Below are 19350 nucleotides of genomic sequence, written 5' to 3'. Positions count from 1 at the left end.
CCCCCTCCCCCCCCCCCCATTTTCTCCCATTAAATAATATAAAAATAATACTTTATCTCCGGTAGTTGCTATTGCTCTTATCTATCGACGTTCCATGTGCTACCTAAAAATTATGGTTTTCTTTCTCTCTCTCTCTCTCTTTTTTTTTTTTTAATTTTAATTTTAAAATCTTAACTTCAATTTTAAAAATACCGGTAACAAAAAAGGATTAAAAAACTAAAAATATAAATGTAATGTTTTATGGTTACTTAGTTTAAAATTAAGCTAACAATAGTTGTTTCTTTGTTTTGTTAACTCTATTTATAATTCTTTTAAAAAATCAAGCTATTTTTTTTTTTTAAAGAATAGTAAAGAAAACATAAATTTTAAAAATAGGAAACTAATAAAAAAGTTTTAATCGACCAATTAGAGCTTAATTTTTCATTCTAAAGCATTACAAGTTAAATAAATAAAACGTGTTACTTTGAATATCATATTTTATAATAAATACAAATTAGACAAATGAAAAAGAAAAATAAACTTTACTTCTAAATATAGTGAGATTAATTAGGATTTGATCTGGACAATTGTTTTCTATCTATATGTTTATTACATGTAAGATGAAATAAATAAATTATTATATTTTTTAAATGTGCTTATAGAAAAATGAATTATTTTAAAATTTTATTGTTTTTTTACGAGAAATATAGCTCCTTTTTAACTCTGCTGAAGTCATAGACTACCGCTCATCTGGAACTGGGCCCAAAAGCCCATAATGTTGAGGGCCCAATATTATATTAAATAATTTAAATTATGGAATTTCTTCCCGGGCGGTTAATATACGATATCTCGGAAGCCGAACTGGAGACTGCCTTCATTTCGATAGTTGAGTTTTAGCGCGAAGATGGCACCGCGCATTCGCTTTCCACACAGACGGCCAGCGATCTCCGACCATTAAAACCAGCGGGAACTTTCTTTGCAACGGAAACTGCAGAAGCGCCGCGACGCTCAGCAACAAGCCCGCTCCTTAGCCTCCACGCTCCTCTCCCTCTCATCCACATTTAACCAGCCTATTACCTCTGAGCCGGTGCTGGAAATTGAACTAAACGAACTCGAATCCGAAACAGACTGATTGTCGGAGCTACTACCGCAGGATGAGTTTAACGAGCCTGCTCTGATAGATCTCGATGTGCTCCAGGCTTTGAAGCTCAAAGGTTCAGAGGCTCGTAAGTGGTTTTCGAAGCAACTGTTGCTTCCTGAGTGCATGATAGATGTTCCTGATCGGCTTGGCGAAGACTGGTTATAATTCCTTCTCATCTCTTTGTTACTAATGTTAAGTTATCTATTTACGCTTATGTTTTCTTCAACTACTACTTCGGCTTGGATCTTGTTTCTATTTACGCGATGCCTCATCTGATCATCGCGGCTTTGGTATTGGTTTTATGAGCACTGTTTTTTGCTCATAACTGCATGTTCGCATTCAAATTCAAATCTCTCCGGTTGTTCCATTCTCACTCGCTTCCGGTGCTTGGCCAATTGTATACCGAGCTTAATTTTGATTGCTCATTTTTGTTTGTTTGTTGGAGTGTTTGATCCTCCTCACCATAGAGCTTTCTGGTTGCACAAATGTCTGATTCTTACATCAACAAGGATTCAGAAAATGAAAAGGAAAAAGAGAGAATCTTAATTTCTCAATGAATTTGATTCGAATGATCGAAGCTGAGGTTGACGTTTCTGTTGTGCTTTGGATGTTTGTAGATGCGTACTTGCAAGGCCTTCCGGTAAACGATGCTTTGTAGTTTCTTCAAACGGAACAACTATCAGCAGGCTACGAAATGGATCAATTCTGCATCGTTTTCCTTCTGCTCTACCGAACGGAGCAAAGACAAAAAAATGCCTCTGGATCCGGTCAAACATATTCTATTCTATATTGTATATTTCATGAAGTAAGTTTCTCGTAATTCCTATGCCATTTCATAGTCCACGTTTTTTTATTGATTAGTAAAGGTTTGAATGTCCTGTAGATGGACAAACGTACTACGTCATTGATATGATTTGTTGACGCGGATATTCTCTTTATGATTACACAGCTGAGTTTCGCTTCTTCTGGCTCAATTCCAAGCTTGTTGAAACTGGTGCTTGTGAGCCACCTTCATAGTATCACGAATATAAATTCAGCTCGATACCTGTATATACATGCCATCAAAATAGTCTCTATGTCGCTTATACAGGAGCCATACCTTTTGTCAAGGATGATCTATTATTTTACATGTAAGATTTATCATCAAGCAATGATTTAATACATTGCGAGTTCTCCTTCTCCTTTTAAATGAGGTTTTAATTTTATTTAATTTCATGTATAATTTTTCATTTAGTTGATAACCTCTGTTATCTTGTATTGGAATATTTTGAAACCTGTGGAACACTCCTTATGTACATGTAGAATTACATATTTAACAATTTTCAAGTTATAATGTTATGATGCTTATGCTTGATAATTGCTATGCTCTGTTCTTCTTGTTAAGTTATTTCTTTCATTTTATGAATCTGTTTCTATGCTTACAAGGTATAACTTCATCCATCACGTATTAAGAAGTTGTCTTTGTTCTAGGCATTCCCATTACCAGCCAGGTACACCACTTGCATTGGTCTGGAAGGATGAGAATTGCAGTCGATATGTTATTGACACAGATAAAATGGACAAGTTCCAAGCCAACAGCAGGTACTTTATCTCTGCATTTCTTGTTATTAAAAAAAAAAACTATATGAATGTCTGCAATTATTTTCTTCCTTTCTTTTTCTTTTTTATAAATAATGTTGCCACTATCTTAGTTTCTAGTCAATTGCAGTGGTCAATGGTCCATTTTTGTGATACGACATGGATCTGTTCTCTCTCTCTATCTCTCTCTCTATCTCTCTCATGCAGTTTATAATGCCAATACTGCCTTATTTGAATGATCAGCTGGTTTTGGAGCTACAAGGTGATGGAAAGGGTGCTAAATTAGATGATCCTTCTGTGGACATTGGTTGCTTAGATGGTGACTTGATCGAAAAGGTTTTGTTGATCCAAATTTAACCCTTTCTATGGTTCATTAGTTTTAAAATTCTTTTGTTTATTACATGTTGCTTCCTTCGACTACATTTTTGCTTGCAATGAGGTCTGTGGTTATTATGTCTTCTTTCTGTCCTTGTTGGTTTGTTGTGTAATTCGGCATGGTACCTATGTCACCATATCTTAGTTTTAATGTTGTTATTGGGGATTGTGTTAGCTGAAGAAACTGTTGGTTGATATTGGCATCTCTCTCTCTCTCTTTGCATCTCATATTTTGGTCTCCCTTTCTGTTACATACATCCCTTCTCAATTACTTCATTTCTTTTCACTTATTTGGCTCCCCTGCTATGATATCCCTTGGTCACTCTACTCTCTTTTTATCCTTTGGTTTAGATTCTTACGGATGTTTGTAGCTTATCATTTTATGTTGAAGACATTTTGCGTCCTCTTCTTTGACTAGACTTTTATGGTTAACGTGTTTATTTGGTATCTCATGAGACATACTGTTGGGAAGGATCAAGAGGGGGTAGACGAGTATGGGAGGGGTTCTGGGAGGAGATTTTTGTTTAACTCACTTCAATAGCCCATTTTGGTCAATGCCACGAGTTTCATGCATGCAGGTTTTCTGTTGTTATTTACCAACATTTGAGGTTTCTTCTTTGTCAGCAAGTAAATACCAGAATTTCTTGAATTTTCAGTTAGGGTTTGTCTTCAGGTAATCTATTTCGATTTATCATTGTTGATTGTGGGTTGACCATTGTGGACGGGAGGATTCAGAGGGTAGATTTACTTTACACTGGCAAGGTCAATCGAGCTCGAGGATAGTTACTCCAAGGTTAGAAATTGTGCTAAATATCATACTTGTAGGGTCAAATCATATTCATAAAAACTAATTGACAATTAGTTTTATGATTAATAATTACTGCCGTTTTTTTTAAATGCCATGAATTTATCCAGCAGATCATAATTTTAGGTAGAATACTTGTGCGCTGTTATTTGTTTACTTTGTTTCTAGCCATTTATGGAAACCACATATGCAGGTTGTGTTTCAATACGCGGCTCGTTGCTCACTTTTAAGCATAGATTATCCATTATCACCCATCAATCATCGAATGATTGGAGAAGATAATGTTACTGAAATTGTTGGATAGTTGTCGATAGCCCTAGGGGCGGAGCTAGACATTTTCCTGCATGAAACTCAGGCAGCTTTCTGTTGAATCAAGTTGAGAAATACTTACTCTATGCTTGAAACCGAAAAGGTTCAAGTTGAAAAGTTGGTGAATCCTTCGCTGCAAACTACTGAGTCCTTTCAGAGGTAATCCCTTACAGTGAACATTTGTGATAATTCATCGGATTCAATATATTGTAAGCTGCGAGTATCGTGACAAACGACTCAAATATATATATATATATATTTTTTTTGTCTTAAATGGACAAGCAACCTTCAGGTGCTGCTGACCTTTCATCAAGGATTCTGGAGTTGGTTTTCAATTTACGGGTAAGTTTTAACAACTGTGGAACGTATCCTCTTATTATTTGAGTTCCATTTGCTTCCTCATAGTGGTTTGAAAATTCACTATAGAAACATTTTGCTTGAAGTATGTATTCAGCTTAGCGACGTCGACAACTTAAAGGCTGGCTGGCTTAAGCACAACAAATTGTTTCTACAACAATCAATGAAAGGAACGACAATCAGTTCTGGAGGTTCTTCAGGTACGCCAATAAAGTATCTTTTGCTTACACCCATCAATTTCCAATTAGATCGCTTTAGTAATTAAGTTTACAAAACGAGACCATTGTGTGTTCGATATTTGATACATTTTAATAATGGTTTTTAAACAGGGTAATTCTAAAATATTTTAAAAAAAAATTGAGAGCGTGATAGGTTAGTAAAATTGTCTGTTAAATAGATGCAAGTCTCTTCGATTTTTCTTTTTTGATTTTCAGTTCTGAAAACTAACTTTATAATTTCTATTCAAGACTATTTTTCTTTTTCTGTTTTAATTTTAAAAGCAGCAGAAGGCTATTTTTTCAAAAATCAACTATGATTATAAAGCGATTTTGCATGTATATTTAAAATATTAGTACGCCTATGAGAATAATTTTTAAAAAGTAGAAAACGAAAGGCCAATATTATCTTTAAATACATGGTCTTTACTTTCCACCTAGCACACTCGACCACGATACTCCAACCCCTTGTAAATTAAAGTTCTATGATTTGATCGTTTTTTTTTTTCGATATCAGCCCATAAAATCAATTTAGAACCAACAAAACTGAATTAGCACATCAGATTAAAGTTGAAGCTTATTAAGGAAGTGGTTCGTAAAATTTATTGTTGAAAAGAACAGTTCCTTTTGTTTTTTATTAAACAATGTTACAGTCGGTTTTGGTTTTCAAAATTTAACTATGATTTTAAAACAATTTTGAAAGAATTTTTATTAAAAATATAATAATAATAAAATAAGTATACTTTTCTAAAAAAGACACAAATGACTTTGTAAGTACTTTTCTAAGCCCTTAATCTAAATAAGAATACTTTCGTGACTTAGCTTAGACATTAACTAAATGAGTGCATGAAATTATAATTTTTTGGACTAACTGAAATTACACTTTTCATTCCTGAATTTTGGATTATTTCATTTTGGTATGTAGTTCTATATTGGTTGTTCTGTCTAGTTTTTCCGTTAACGAAGTTGATGTAATTCTTTATTATAAATATTATATTTTAATTCCTCAAAATAAATACATTTTAAATTATTTTAAAAAATACGTTTTAAAATTTTCAAGATAAAATATATTTTAATTTATTTCAATTCCTCAAAATAAATACATTTTAAATTATTTTAAAAAATGCGTTTTAAAATTTTCAAAATAAAATATATTTTTAATTTATTTTAATTCCTCAAAATAAATACTTTTTAAATTATTTTAAAAAATACATTTTAAAATTTTCAAAATAAAATATATTTTTAATTTATTTTAATTCCTCAAAATAAATACATTTCAAATTATTTTAAAAAATACGTTTTAAAATTTACAAAATAAAATATATTTTTAATTTTTTAAAAATTAAAATCTTTTTTCTTTTTTCGCCGACAGTCTATTTTTTGACGGCATCGGGAGGGAGAAAAAGGAAATACTATTATGGTTTGTTTTTTAAAAGAGTTATCGGGACCAAAAAATTGTTTACTCTTATCCTAATTTTAAAGGCTAAAATATAAAATTTTAAAATTTTAAAAATTGAAATGCAGACTAAGAACCTTGAGAACAAAAGGAGAGAGTCCCTGTGATTGCATTATCTAATTATTATCTAAATAAACATAACTACCATATTTCAGGGAGACGATATATGCAATGCAACTAGCACATGAAAGAGGAGAAAGTCCAAGTTCAGGCGGCCATAGTTGTGCGTTCGCAACTGTCGGGAACACAGGCCAGGACGTCTCTGTAGTCTCTTGAAATGGTAAAGGAATCATACACCTTACCGTCGCTGCTTTTCTTGTACTCGAAAAGCAGAGAGTGACGGTCGAATGCCGTCAACTTTACGAAACCAAAATCGTAGTCTCTGTATAGACTCCATTTGGGGATTTCCTTGGTGAATGCGGATAAGTGGCTCCCTGCTCCGCCAGCAACCACGTGGATTGTGCCATTCATAGTGCCCGAATAGTGACTTTTTTCTTCATTCACGCATTGATTCTACACGAGCACCAAAAAAACATAATGACGAACAAAGTTTAGAATAAAGGCATGATATGGATTTTCCTTAAAAAATTATGCTATTGACTCATGTTCATCCACATTCTTGTCTACCCCTCTTAAATAAAATGTCTAAATCTAACCACTATTCTTTTTTATTATTAAAAGATGTAGAGTTTTAAAATAATGACGCTGTCCTATGGGGGGTTTGTCTTGGACATTCTACTTTTAGAATTCATAGTTATTTATAAACTAATTTCTGAGTATTTTAATATATTATCAATTTTAAAAATCATAGCAAATTTTAAAAATTCGCAAAAGTAGATTTCAAAAATTCTATCAAGATGTTCAAAAGATAATATGGTTAGGCATTCTTTTGAAGTTTTTCATTTCTGTAAATTATATTCATTTACTGGCATTTGCTTCGTTGTCTAATTTTCTTTCGGAATCCTTTTTGAAACCATAGCAAAAAAAAAATTAAAATTAAAATTAAAATTAAAATCTCAAACTTCCGTTCTAAAAACTTCTGTTTTGAAAAGGAAAGCATTCATATAACTTGTTTCTTTCACTAAAAAAAATCCATGCTTTTTTTTTTTTGTCGAAAATAAGATTGGATTTTATAAGTTCACGGAAGTTTGAAGTCTTAAAAACAGATGAGTAAAAATAAACTTTTTAGAAATTTGACCCGGATTCAATAACTTTTTTAAAAATAGATTGGGAAAAGTGGTTTACCTGATAAATTGGACATGTTCTTTCGTAGTTATGGACATGGCCATAGAAGGCGATATCAACCCTGTACTTCTGCCAGAGTTTCTGTAGGCTTTCCCTTCCCATGGGTTCTTCGTATGATCCCTCCAACGCATACCAATCGTTGGAAGAGTAGCCAAGCACACGATGAGCAGCAAATATCAGCCAAGGTTGTCTTCGTCTATCCGCTGATGCAAGGCAATGCTCTATGAATCTGTACTGTTCTGAGCCTTCTCGCCAGTCATGTTCAGAGTCTACTATACAGAACCGGAATAATCCATAATCTGTCTTATACCTGAAACCATTTTCATCATGTATGAAATGCTTCACAAATTGCATTGAGATATTCAATAAAAAGCGGAAAATATAGTAAAATATTCTTTCAGCATCATAGTTTAATAAATAGTGCTGAAACTATCTGTGTTTTTCATCCGGAAAAAATTGTTGAAACTGTCTATTCAACAGACAAATTACATGTATAACGAACATGTTTCATTATTTATTTTTTGATCTAATTTATGACAAGAAATGTCAGTTAATATTATTGTTAGATCATGTTTGTTTTTTGGAAGAGACAATTTAACAAAATTAAGCCGTCCGATTGGATAGTTATTTTGAAGACGGCAGAGAAAGATATTTTTGTAATCTAAAACGAATCTAAAGCCAGTGAACAGTTTATTTGTGAAACAACTTATAAAAACCAGCATTGCAATAGATCATGCAAAAGAATTCGTGGCTTACCAGAACTTTGCTCTGTTTTCGGCAGGAAAATAAAACATGGTCTCCGTTGGAACTCCGCACTCCCCACCCGAATCCATGTTTGCATAGAAGGACCCGGTATTCGGCCAGTCACGCTCATGGTTACCACTGCAGGAGTGAAATTGGAGACCCTTAAGATTATCAAGTAGATGGTAAAAAATCATTCGCTTGGAAAAAAATCGAGTTATTGATATTGATAACCTTGCAACCATGTAGGGGACCCTAGATGCAATGGGCTCCACCTGCGCAGTGAATTGGTCCCACTGTGAGAGATACCCATTTGCATAAGATAGGTCTCCGATATGAAAGACAATGTCAATGTTGTCCAAGTCTTTGATGAGCTGGTCAGTGGTGTTCAATGCTCCGGGTTGATAGTTGCTGTACTCATTTGAGCCATCACGTTGTCCCTGAAAGTCAGAAAAACTTTTTTCAGTGCCTTGTTCGACAAGCTTATTTTCGTCAGATTACCATAAACAAAATTTGAGCAACTCGAGAAATTCGATGTGGAAAGAGCTGCATTTGAATTCTAAGTTCAAAGGGTTTGGATGATAATTCTGTTATATCTTTTTTACAGTTACCTGTGAAACAAAGGCAACTGAACTGGCAGGACAAGAAAGGATTGGGTTGTTCCTTTACAAAAAAATCATTTGTGTTATAACCAAGTTTCTTCGAATTATTCAAAATGTTACTTGTCCCTCAAATGTGAAGGCAGTTATGGAGCGTCCTCTCAAGAATATAGAGAATTGTCAAGTCAATACAAGAAATAAACATAGGTCACAAAGTGGAGCCGAAATTAAGTTAATTAACTGAAGTTCAGAAATTTCAGTTTCGTTGAATTTCAACCTTTTCCTCTAAATTATCAACCTCGTTCTCAATTTGTATAAATCAATGTAACTAAATACTTTATGTACCTTCCCCATATCACCAAATATAATGACACGCTGTAATGATTCTTCTCCAGGATGCGGTGATGACCTGAATGAATAGCTCTTGCTCCAAATATATGAGCCACTAAACAAGCGATGACCCAGTCTGTACGTGTACCTGTTGAAACCAACGTGACAATCCTTAGTGTGCATGAGCAGGATTTTAATAATGGTACAGACCAATAGCTACAATCATTGATACATACACAGTGTTTGGCCATAAGTTTTGTAGGAAACTCGTATGAAAGAAACCAGGATCACGCCAACCAACAGTTCGTGCAGGTGCACCTTTAATAAATAAAAAATGCCATAATGTAACTAGTCAAAGTTTTGAAATCAGTGTTTCAGGCAAAATTAAATAGTAACCATAAGATGGTTTGTAGAGCAATTATGTTAAGACTAGAATCGAAGAAAGTCATCAATTCACTCTGAAAGAAGCCTTAACTACCTTTCTAAAAGAATTGTAATTCATGTTCTGATGAGACTGTGAAAGAAAGACGTTGGTAGTGTTCTAAGAAGCCATATGGATGGAATTGACAACTCATTTCCATGGGCACCAAGATGAGGGGAAAAAAATTAAAGAGTCGACCATAAGGCATAGCCTCTGTTTTTAAGTAAATTGCAGAACAAAAGCAGTAAAACTTTAACAAGGCAGCAAAAAAGAACCTAGAGTGGCCAAGAGTAAGGCAGTCATCTGATTGGTCGATGTAAACTAATTCTCTAATAAATTTTTGGTTAATTGCCATTGTTTGGTATTAAAAATCAACTAGATTCAAATTGTAAGTGAATGGTAAATGCGCGCGCACACACACACACAAGTTATCAGTTGAACCGTTCTCAAGCAGTATTCTAATTAAGGTTAAGAAAAGGTCTAAAAAGTTGCAACTGACAGCTTGTATTTTTTGTTGAAAGATAATATTAAGAAATTAATCATACCACACATGCTCTTCCTACTAAATGTCAGCGTCCCAGCAGGGGATCTAGTCTGTGTCTCTCCTTCTAAACCCCATTCAACAAAGGGAATAGCTTCACTTATATTGTACCCACTGGTCCAGGTTACTGTCATCTGCAAAAAAAACAGAAGTATACCATTGTTCTGCCGATGAGCTACTTAAATCTTGCTAACAACCATAGAATATGTACTTTTCTCACGTATGTTGGCTGCAAGTACGAGTATCGGTTTTGAAGACTTTTATTGACATAAAGTTAGCAATGAGTATCCAAATGATTAAAGTTTTCTTAATAGTTTCAATAATAACTAAGAGGAGCATGGTGATGTGGATAGAAGGGAAATCACATTAGGATAGGAAGTTCTCGAACTGTGGGCCACTATCTTGTTTTGTGTCCTCTATCAAAAATTCTCCGCGATAAAATTAAAGGAAATATAAGGATATCGATCAACTTACTTCATTCCATAGCTTCCCATGTGCAAGGCGAGGAAACAATGGTGCTTTAGGATTCTTAAATGAAAGTGGATTTGAAACAGCAATAAGTTTGGGCTGCATATTCAATTACTCCACATAGTTTAGACTAGCAGATAAAGTCAACATATAAACATATAATCATGGTTACATTGGACAAGAAATGAAGTCGAAACAAATTAAGACTAAATTATTTTTTAAATACAGGAAGCAAGGAGAGAGAACAAACATTTGAAAGACCTCCTGAAAATAAGGCAAATGAGAAGTCAGCTCGCTGATTGATCAACTCGAATACCAAAGAAGCTTTTCCTGTCCTCGCATAATTTGGATTTGAGTAGTTTGCATAATTGAACTGGAAAATAGATTGTTAAGGAAGAAATTCATGATCATTGTTTCATTTCAAGCATTATAAAGGTATATATTTGACATTTACGTAAAGGTCAATATTACAAGTTAAGTTCTGAATACCTTTATAGGGCTCGAGCAGATTAATGGAGTTTGGACCTTTTTATTTGAACCAGGACAGGGTGATGAGCTGCCACGAAGAAACAAAGTTCTTTCAGTTTTGTTACTAGTATCACTTTCACCATCATACTGAAATCATGATCATTGGATAGAAACTAAACAAGCTAAAGAAGAATATTATAACCTTTCACATTTACTTAGAGCTATGCACATAACCAGATTTTTGTATACTAATTCATGGAACAAAGAGATGTCACATACTTAAACTTCGCAGGAGAAAACACTGCTATCCAATCATCTGCTGAGGGTTCAGGATGTAAAAACTTGATCGTCACCCAATCGGTATCCTCGCCCTGACAGTATACAATTGAAACAGAATCAACAAATAAACAATAACTCAGACAAAATGACGGATTGAAAAATTAGATAAGTCAACACAGAAAGTAAGAAGCAAGTTACAAAGAATCAACAAATAGTCAAGCAAATTATATCCCTGATATTCTCGCACTAGAAATATAAAATTGAAACAGAATCAATAAACAAATATAGAATATCTCGGCAAAGTAACCATTTCGTAACGAGGCAGATGAAAAATCGGATGCGAATAGAAATGCTAGTCAGAACAGTAATTTCTAAACTCAGACGTGAAAATATCTCATACACTTAAAATTGCACTGTTTGAAAGTAATATAAAAATCAACGCAGAAGGTAAGATCTAAGAAGAATCTCATGAATAATCGACGAATATTAATCAAGAAAGCTGAAATATCTGAAAACAGGATCAATAAATAAACAAAAATTTAATCAAGAAAGCTGAAATATCTCCGAAAAGCACAATCCAGCTAAAAGTGTACACAGTAATCACTCCGTATCGATGTAGATGAAAAAATAAATGAGAACAGAAATATCGGTTAAGAATATTTTCCGAATAGAAATGCTAGTCAGAACCGTAATTTCTAAACTCAGACATGCAAATATCTCATACACTTATATTGAACTGTTTGAAAGTAATATAAAAATCAACGCAGAAGGTAAGATCTAAGAAGAATCTCATGAATAATCAACGAATATTTCCGGTATTCTCGCCCTGGAAACATTAAATTGAAACAGGATCAATAAATAAACAAAAAATTAATCAAGAAAGCTGAAAGATCTCCGAAAAGCACAATCCAGCTAATAGTGTACACAGTAATCACTCCGTATCGATGTAGATGAAAAAATAAATGAGAACAGAAATATCGGTTAAGAATATTTTCCAAATTCATATATGCAAACTGAATCGAATAAAGTAAAAATTAGTCAACACGGCAAGTAAGAAGAACATTCAGAACTATTGATATAAGCAAAATCATACAGGAGTAAACAATTGCATAATAAACAACAGAAAACGGCATGAGAAAAACAGCTGAGTAGAGATACTTACATTGAGGCCTAAAACAAGCGGCGAGGCTTTGATGTAGGCGTTGTTTCGGAGTGCAACAGTAGCCTTGTATACATCAATTTTGGAGAGCGGCTGGTGTTCATCGAGCCGAATCCGATTACTATGAGCGGGGAATCCGATACAGAGGAGAACGAGAGTGATGAAATGAACGTTTCGAATTCGGAGGCTCTCCGCCATGGCAGAAACTTCGAGGTTTCGAATTGAAGTTTGGCCGTCGGATTTAACAAGGCCGGGGCGGGGACCGAAGGAAGTGATGCCGATTGGATTCCTGAAAATCCTCCTAGTTTTTATAGTCGAATGTGTATACGCGCTATAACAACTCGCGTCACCAATTATTTCTCCAAAATATGAAATTTCGGAATAAATCAAAACAATATTTTCTTTATATAGACGGAATTAATAAAAATATTTTAAAAAAAATAATCATAAACTTTTCCGGTTTCAATAATATCATTAATTTTTTAAAAAGTTTAATACTCTATTTTAAAAATACCTTTTATTTTTTAAAATATAAAATAAATATTATTAAATTTTCAAAAGTGAGTTAATGGTTTAAAACTTTTTTAAAAATTTTAAAAACACTTATAAACTTTTTTTTTTTTTAAATAATGAAAAAAACATTTTAACTTAATAATACATTTTAACATTACTCAGGCATATACGGTTAAATTAAATTATATGTGGTATTTGAATTGAAAAACTATATTATATTAAAAAGATATAATTTTAATTGAGATAATACATGTCAAGATTTTGCATCTCTTGTAATTTATAGAAGGAGTTTTGTTTTTTAGTACAAAAAGGTGTACATAGATTTTAATTGAGACCATATATGTAAGGTAATTAGGTACTTACTTTTTCAAATTTGTCTCTATCTATATATTTCAAACTCTAATAACTTATTTTATACTCAAAATATTTGTATACAAAACTTAGTTCTATCTTTTATATATAAGTTTAAAGTTTGGTTATTTTAGTTTAATTAAAATCTTAGTATATAATTTTTTTTGGCTTTTAAACTTTTAATCTTCCTATAGAGAACTAACTCAATCTGTAACAAAACATTTGATTTTTAAAATTTAAATTATACAAAACACTCATTAAATATAAAAATAAAAGTTTCCACTTCTAGACTGTTAATTCGGTATACAATTTTTAAGGCTAAAAAACAAATTGCTATAATGGTTTGGTCCCCATATGCAGTTTCTGAATGCGACCGTCAAAATAGCCTCTCCATTTCCGTCTCATCTCTCTCATTTTCTATTCTTGATTGATGCCTTCCATTTTTAAATTAAAAGCTATATATATTTCATTTTTCAAATTCAAAAAAATAGCAATCACATTTTAAATGGTTGAAATTTGTTTTAATCTAATTGATTATACGGACTAGACAAGAAATGGGAGTAAATTAACAATAATTTTGAAAACAAAATTAGATTAAAAATATAATAATAGAAGAATAAAACGTACAAAATAACCACGTGACACCATTGGTGCCGACAAACAAAGAGTGATGGAGAAGTTGAATATTCAACATCGCATTAATTATAAACGAAAATTTGGAGCTTAGTCTACTGCATTCCTAACATTTATATTCAATTTCCTAAGCTAACCTTCAAACTTTGAGTTTATTAATATCCTCAATCACAACGTACTTCCTTTTAAATTTCGTATCTTCACACTTATCAATATATTAATATCTTCAATCACAACGTACTTCTTTTTAAATTTCGTATCTTCACACTTATCAATAGTGAGGTCATACAATCCCGTCATTAAAATAAAATTTTGATGCCATTCATTCATTTAAAAAGTTGTAAGTTTTTAGCATATTGGTGGGCAAAGTAAAGTGGAATATTGCGAGAACAAATTTTTTAAAGAAATAAAAGGTGTGATTTATAAATGGAGAAGATCGGAGTGTTGCACGAAGATCGAGATGGTTGAAATTTGAAAGGGAAATACGAAGCTTTTTTACGATAATGCTTTATCAACCTAATATTCTATTCTATATTCCAAAAGGACCAGTACCAATTTTAAAATTGGATACCATGAATAAAAGGCCTTTTAATTTCCAAGAATAAAACTAAATGCCGCATTTACTCAAAAATAATAATAATAATAATAATAATAATAATAATAATAATAATAATAATAATAATAATAATAATAATAATAATAATAATCATAATAATAATAATAATGCTCCATCACCGTTTTATTATTCGGTTTAAACGGTATTGTGATAATACTAAATATAAAAGCGTTGAGTTTCTCCTAGTAATAAAACTATGGGCTGTTTACTTTTAATAATAGTGTTTTTTCTTTTTTAGGATTTCAACAATATTATCTATCTTTACATAATTTTATATATTTTAAAATACAGTTATTAGTATTTTGCAGAGTGCAGCATATAGGATATTTAGAGCACCAATTATTATATTCTCTTTTAATTATTTTAATGACATTTTAATTGGACGAGTAGAATTTGAATTAGCCCCTTAATTTCAAGAATGAAAATTTAATATAAATATAATTCAAAACCACGTGCATGCGATATTAGATAGAAATCAAATAGCAAGTATAAAATAGTTATTATATAAAACCTCAAGGTTTTTAAAAAATATCCTAACTGAAACTCTTCAAAGTCGGGACCAAAATAAAATTTAAAAAACGGAATAAAGTTTATTCTATTCGTTCATTTAACTTTAGCAATTTCTGGGAAAAAAATAAACAATTAATTGTTTACTTCCGATTAGCGCAATTAAATTCATTATAATTTTGCAGGATTGGAAAATTTCAAATTACGAAATATGCATGATTTAACACATGAAAACTTCCTTCAAAGTATCGATTTAAAAAAAAAAAAAAAAAAAAAAAAAAAAAAAAAACTTTGTCGGTTATCCAGAACTATCTCCCAGTACCGGATGACCTTTTTCTCTCTTTTAAATAATTTGAAAACCTAAAAAGAAAATAAGGGAAAATAAAATTGTATACTAAAATTACATTTATATCCATAAATAAAACTCTAATTACAGCGCTGTTACGATTTTATACAGTACCCACGACGTTGGCGTCCTCAACCTCTTCTACAGCATTAAACATGCCGCCGCCGGCGTTGTCAACCTCCGCATCCTGCCACCGCTGAACGGCTGTACACTCCTCTTTATGCCGAACTTTCCAGTCCTGAGCTTGGCATCCTCTTGAACAGTAATTTACAGTGCCACAAATTGAACACCGCCGGAACTCGTGCGGCCGAGTCTCCGGCCGACCACATCCTCCGTGCGAGCAAAGTCTCAGCCCCACACGTGCAGCCACTCCACGTTCCGATTCGAACCATTCTCTCAAAAACAGGTTCACCGGATGTGGCTCCGTCGCAGGAAAGTCACAGCCGAAATCGCTCAACAATGAACAACGCGTCGCCGTCAAATCCGGGAGGTTGCCGAACTGGTGGTGGCGCTGTTGCCGTACCCTCGAGGAGGAGAGTAGAACGGCAGCAAGCTCACGGGCGTTGGCTTGGATGAGAAGGCGGCGGCCTTCGTCTGTGTTCCGTCGCACACCGTAACCGTCTTGAAGGCAGTGGCCAAGTTCTCGAAGTGCGTCCACATGGCCGAGGAAAGCGGCTCGAGCACAGAGGGCTACACCTGCCTGGAGATCCTTGTCGCTCTTAGAGCCACCGCTGCCGTTGAATTGAATGACGGCGAGAGAGTATAGCGCCGGAGCGTGAGATTTAATCGCTGCTTTAGCCATTAAAGAAGCTCCACTCCCTCGATTTCTCAAGCAATAAAATCGGATCTACAGGGGAAAAAACAGAGATATCATCATTCCCCATCCCCACTCCAAATACAGAGTATCAATTTCTTCAATATTTTTAAAACAAAGGAACAAAAAGAACAAACCATTCCGAGCGTGTAACTCGCTTCCGAGTTACCGGCGTCAACGCAGCGCTTGAGAAAACGGTGAGCGGAATCGCACCATTTTTCCATTCTAACTGCAAATGCCTTCGGTCCGGCCTTAGACAGAACCAAAGGATGAAGAACCAAGCGATTCAACCTCTTGCATCTGCAAAATCATCCAAAAAGCGACGAAAAATTAACAAACGCCAACGGAATCGAAAGGGATAAAAAGAAAACAGAAACCGGAAAAGAGAAAGGAAAGAAGCATGTAATTACGTCAAGAGAGGGTTGAGAAGGTCGGAAGGGGAAGAGGCGGAGGAGGCGAGGCGGCAAAGGAGGTGTATAAGGAGATCGTCCGGCAAGACATCAAAGAGATCGGATTCTGCGGCGAAATTGCGGCATGTTCTTGGCCTCTTGGCAGAAATCATGTTGCAGTGTTGGGTCCGGTTACATGCGTTGAGAGTAGAGTTTATGGAGTGTGGTACGGCGGTGCGCGGCGGTGTTTTGTATGCCTCTGGTACGGGAAATCGGAAATGGTAACCGTTCGGCTTCCTCTTTTTCGCAATTCTTTTTTGTGTGCGTTCGGTAAAGACGAATTCCAACGAGGGGCGGTTTTTATATACACACCCAATCCACCATTTCATTGCCTTGCGGGTGGGACCTCCACTTCTTATCTCAAAACAATATATTTATTCATTTCTCTTTTAAATTTTGAAACGTACAAACCTGCACTGCGCTTTTTTCGTTTTTTTTTTTTTAAAGGTGAAATCTGTCAATTTGATTTTCAAAAATAAAAAACAAAAAATTAAATTATTTTCTGATCAAATCAGGCGTTAGGCGATTCAACTTTCAATTATCTAAACAAATTTTAATTATGACCTTAATTGAAAAGTTTTTAAATTTAAATTTAAAAACAAAAATGGACGATTAATAGAGGCAACTAGTCTCAACAACTTAGTCAAACCTTGCACCTTTTTTTTTAATATTTTACCCACCAAAATAACTTATTTTTCTCACATCTTTTAATTCAATCCTAATCCTTACTGCATTTGACACACTTAATCATATTTTAATTATATCCAAAGTCTCATCATAGAAATTAAATGTAAATATTTATAGTCACAAAAAAGAAATAAAAACATGTGTTTATAGTCTGATTTGATAGGGCAGTGAGGTGGGAGAATGAGGCCATATTTAAATGAATACTATTTATTTATTGAGAAAATGAAGAGTTAAAGAAAATTGGTGGGCGAGGAAGGACGGGAATTCCCTGCACCGACTTCTTCCAATCCATTTCTTCACAAATTTAGAAAACTACGTTACCCAATTATGGTAATTAGCCTCACAATTCCCGCCTTTTAAGTAATCCAGGATTTTATTCTATAATACCATACCCCTTTTATTCTCTCTTTTTATTTATTTATTTATATACTTTCATTACCATAATTTCTTTTTTATTTTTATTTTTTTAAAGAAATTTGTTCTTTTAGCAACTTTGAATTTAAATACTTACCATTTAAGTTAATGTCTAATATTTTTACTTTTTAACCTATATTTATCTTTACAATATTTAAGCTTCCGCTTATTTCTTCTCTTTTATTTAATTTTAATTCAAAATCTAATTATCGCCCATCAAAGACTTTGAAAAACAACTTCAGTGTTTAAATATATAAATATCAGATCAAAATTATTCAAGTATGTCATTTTAGTCCTTGTATTTATAAAGAAACAGAAAATTGACTGGGCTTTTTAGCTGCATACGTGGCTTGCTGATTAGGAAAAAAATTGTCCAACTGGATTTCCCCTCTCCCTCTCACTCGCAAACCAGTCCAAATCAACCTCAGACTTCTTCTCCGGCGCGCAAGGTCTCGACGGTGTTCAAACAAAATTTACAGCGACTATAAGATGGAGAGGGGAAATCCGACTTGGACAATTTGTTGCGGAATCAGCAAGCCACGCAAGCAGCCAAAAAGTCCAGTCAACTTTCGTTTGTTTTTAAGGCGTTTGCTGATGGCGAGAGACTTTTAAACAAATTAAAACTAAATGCATGTATTCATACAAATTAGAGACTAAAAGTATAATTTTCTCTAAACATCAATTAATTCCTTCCATAAAAAAATAGGAGCCATTAATTAGATGTTAATATTACAAAAAAGAAATAACATAATTTGAGAACATTTTTTAAAAGAAAAATAATGTATTTCTTTAAAATTAGGGGGAAAAAAACGTAAGCATAGTGAAATGCTTGGAAAGTAGGTTTTAATTTATTAATTTAATGGCGAAGTTTAATATGATTACATAAGGATGAATTTGAAGATGTGGGAGTTGGTGGAACACATATCCTCTTCTCTTGTTTTAATTATTATTATTATTTTTTTTTTAAATTCCTACCCGTCCGTTTTCACCAAAAAGAGATGAATGAATTGAAAGCCTTTTGTTTGGTACAAAACGTGTCCGGCGTTGCACCTTTTCCCCCGTACAGTTCCCGGGAAAACGAACTTAAATTAAATTCACTTATTTCCTTTTTATTTCAAATATTATTGAATTTTAAATTTATTAATGAATTAAAATACAAATACATTTTCAAATTTTAGATGGTGAAGAGATTAAATTGTTTTTTGATAATTCAAAATTTATCTATATAAAAAAATAAAATATTGTCAAAATTTGCAAATTATAATTTCCTTTTTTAAAAAACAAGAATAATCAAACAGGTTTATTAATTTTTATTAATTCTGTGAAGCGTTAACAAATATTAAATAAAAATTGGAATAAAGAAATGAAGCAAAACCAATCTAATCGATGAATTTGAATTCAACAGTCGATGAAAACATTAAAGACGGAGTTGTTGAATTAAAGCAAAATAATTCTAAAATTAATTATAGTTTACATTTTAATAAGTTGAATTCTTATCTTAAAATTAAAAAAAAAAAAAAAAAAAAAAAAAAAAAAAAAAAAAAAAAAAAAAAA

At 33.1% G+C, this 19350-nt stretch overlaps 3 protein-coding genes across 6 annotated transcripts; 1 reads left to right on the top strand and 2 right to left on the bottom strand.

Moving 5' to 3' along the window:
* The first annotated feature begins 865 nt into the window (after positions 1-865).
* Positions 866-4739, top strand: LOC111429956. 4 transcript variants are annotated; one of them, XR_002708249.1, is made up of 8 exons: positions 866-1278; positions 1738-1925; positions 2070-2250; positions 2591-2701; positions 2942-3034; positions 3747-4346; positions 4470-4529; positions 4642-4739. XR_002708249.1 is itself a non-coding variant. In XM_023066045.1 (5 exons), the coding sequence occupies exons 2-5, from the start codon at positions 1815-1817 to the stop codon at positions 2962-2964; spliced, it is 426 nt and encodes a 141-aa protein (XP_022921813.1). In that variant the 5' UTR covers positions 866-1278; positions 1738-1814; the 3' UTR covers positions 2965-3438. The 4 variants fall into 4 exon arrangements, 1 of the variants encoding a protein (XP_022921813.1); XR_002708248.1 differs by having other exon boundaries at positions 4631-4739; XM_023066045.1 differs by lacking the exons at positions 3747-4346; positions 4470-4529; positions 4642-4739 and having other exon boundaries at positions 2942-3438.
* Positions 4740-6293: 1554 nt separating this feature from the next.
* Positions 6294-12815, bottom strand: LOC111429998 (probable inactive purple acid phosphatase 27). The gene is made up of 12 exons (XM_023066090.1): positions 12470-12815; positions 11308-11399; positions 11050-11116; positions 10811-10933; positions 10567-10659; positions 10097-10226; positions 9367-9448; positions 9146-9278; positions 8436-8641; positions 8217-8342; positions 7461-7770; positions 6294-6728 (listed from the first exon to the last, which is right to left on the bottom strand). The coding sequence occupies exons 1-12, from the start codon at positions 12662-12664 to the stop codon at positions 6423-6425; spliced, it is 1863 nt and encodes a 620-aa protein (XP_022921858.1). The 5' UTR covers positions 12665-12815; the 3' UTR covers positions 6294-6422.
* A 2643-nt stretch (positions 12816-15458) lies between these two features.
* Positions 15459-17006, bottom strand: LOC111429904 (F-box protein At1g67340-like). Its single transcript, XM_023065979.1, has 3 exons — positions 16657-17006; positions 16384-16546; positions 15459-16279 (listed from the first exon to the last, which is right to left on the bottom strand). Exons 1-3 carry the CDS (start codon positions 16806-16808, stop codon positions 15536-15538), a joined length of 1059 nt encoding a protein of 352 aa, XP_022921747.1. The 5' UTR covers positions 16809-17006; the 3' UTR covers positions 15459-15535.
* Between the last annotated feature and the right edge of the window lie 2344 nt (positions 17007-19350).

This window comes from Cucurbita moschata, unplaced genomic scaffold, assembly GCF_002738365.1.
Source record: "Cucurbita moschata cultivar Rifu unplaced genomic scaffold, Cmos_1.0 Cmo_Scf00032, whole genome shotgun sequence".
Taxonomy (NCBI): Eukaryota; Viridiplantae; Streptophyta; class Magnoliopsida; order Cucurbitales; family Cucurbitaceae; genus Cucurbita; species Cucurbita moschata.
The sequence above is the reverse complement of the archived record's forward strand: the minus strand, read 5'-3'. Positions and strand labels throughout refer to the sequence as shown.

Excerpts from the sequence above, each read along its gene's own strand:
- LOC111429904 (XM_023065979.1), bottom strand. The coding sequence starts at position 16,808 with ATGATTTCTGCCAAGAGGCCAAGAACATGCCGCAATTTCGCCGCAGAA. Across the intron at positions 16,547-16,656 it reads CTTCTCAACCCTCTCTTGAC|ATGCAAGAGGTTGAATCGCT; the intron begins GTAATTACATGC and ends ATGATTTTGCAG. Across the intron at positions 16,280-16,383 it reads CGAGTTACACGCTCGGAATG|ATCCGATTTTATTGCTTGAG; the intron begins GTTTGTTCTTTT and ends TTTCCCCTGTAG.
- LOC111429998 (XM_023066090.1), bottom strand. The coding sequence starts at position 12,664 with ATGGCGGAGAGCCTCCGAATTCGAAACGTTCATTTCATCACTCTCGTT. Across the intron at positions 9,449-10,096 it reads TAGTAGGAAGAGCATGTGTG|GTGCACCTGCACGAACTGTT; the intron begins GTATGATTAATT and ends TATTTATTAAAG. Across the intron at positions 6,729-7,460 it reads GAACATGTCCAATTTATCAG|AATCAATGCGTGAATGAAGA; the intron begins GTAAACCACTTT and ends GTGCTCGTGTAG.
- LOC111429956 (XM_023066045.1), top strand. The coding sequence starts at position 1,815 with ATGGATCAATTCTGCATCGTTTTCCTTCTGCTCTACCGAACGGAGCAA. Across the intron at positions 1,926-2,069 it reads TATATTGTATATTTCATGAA|CTGAGTTTCGCTTCTTCTGG; the intron begins GTAAGTTTCTCG and ends ATGATTACACAG. Across the intron at positions 2,251-2,590 it reads GATGATCTATTATTTTACAT|GCATTCCCATTACCAGCCAG; the intron begins GTAAGATTTATC and ends TCTTTGTTCTAG.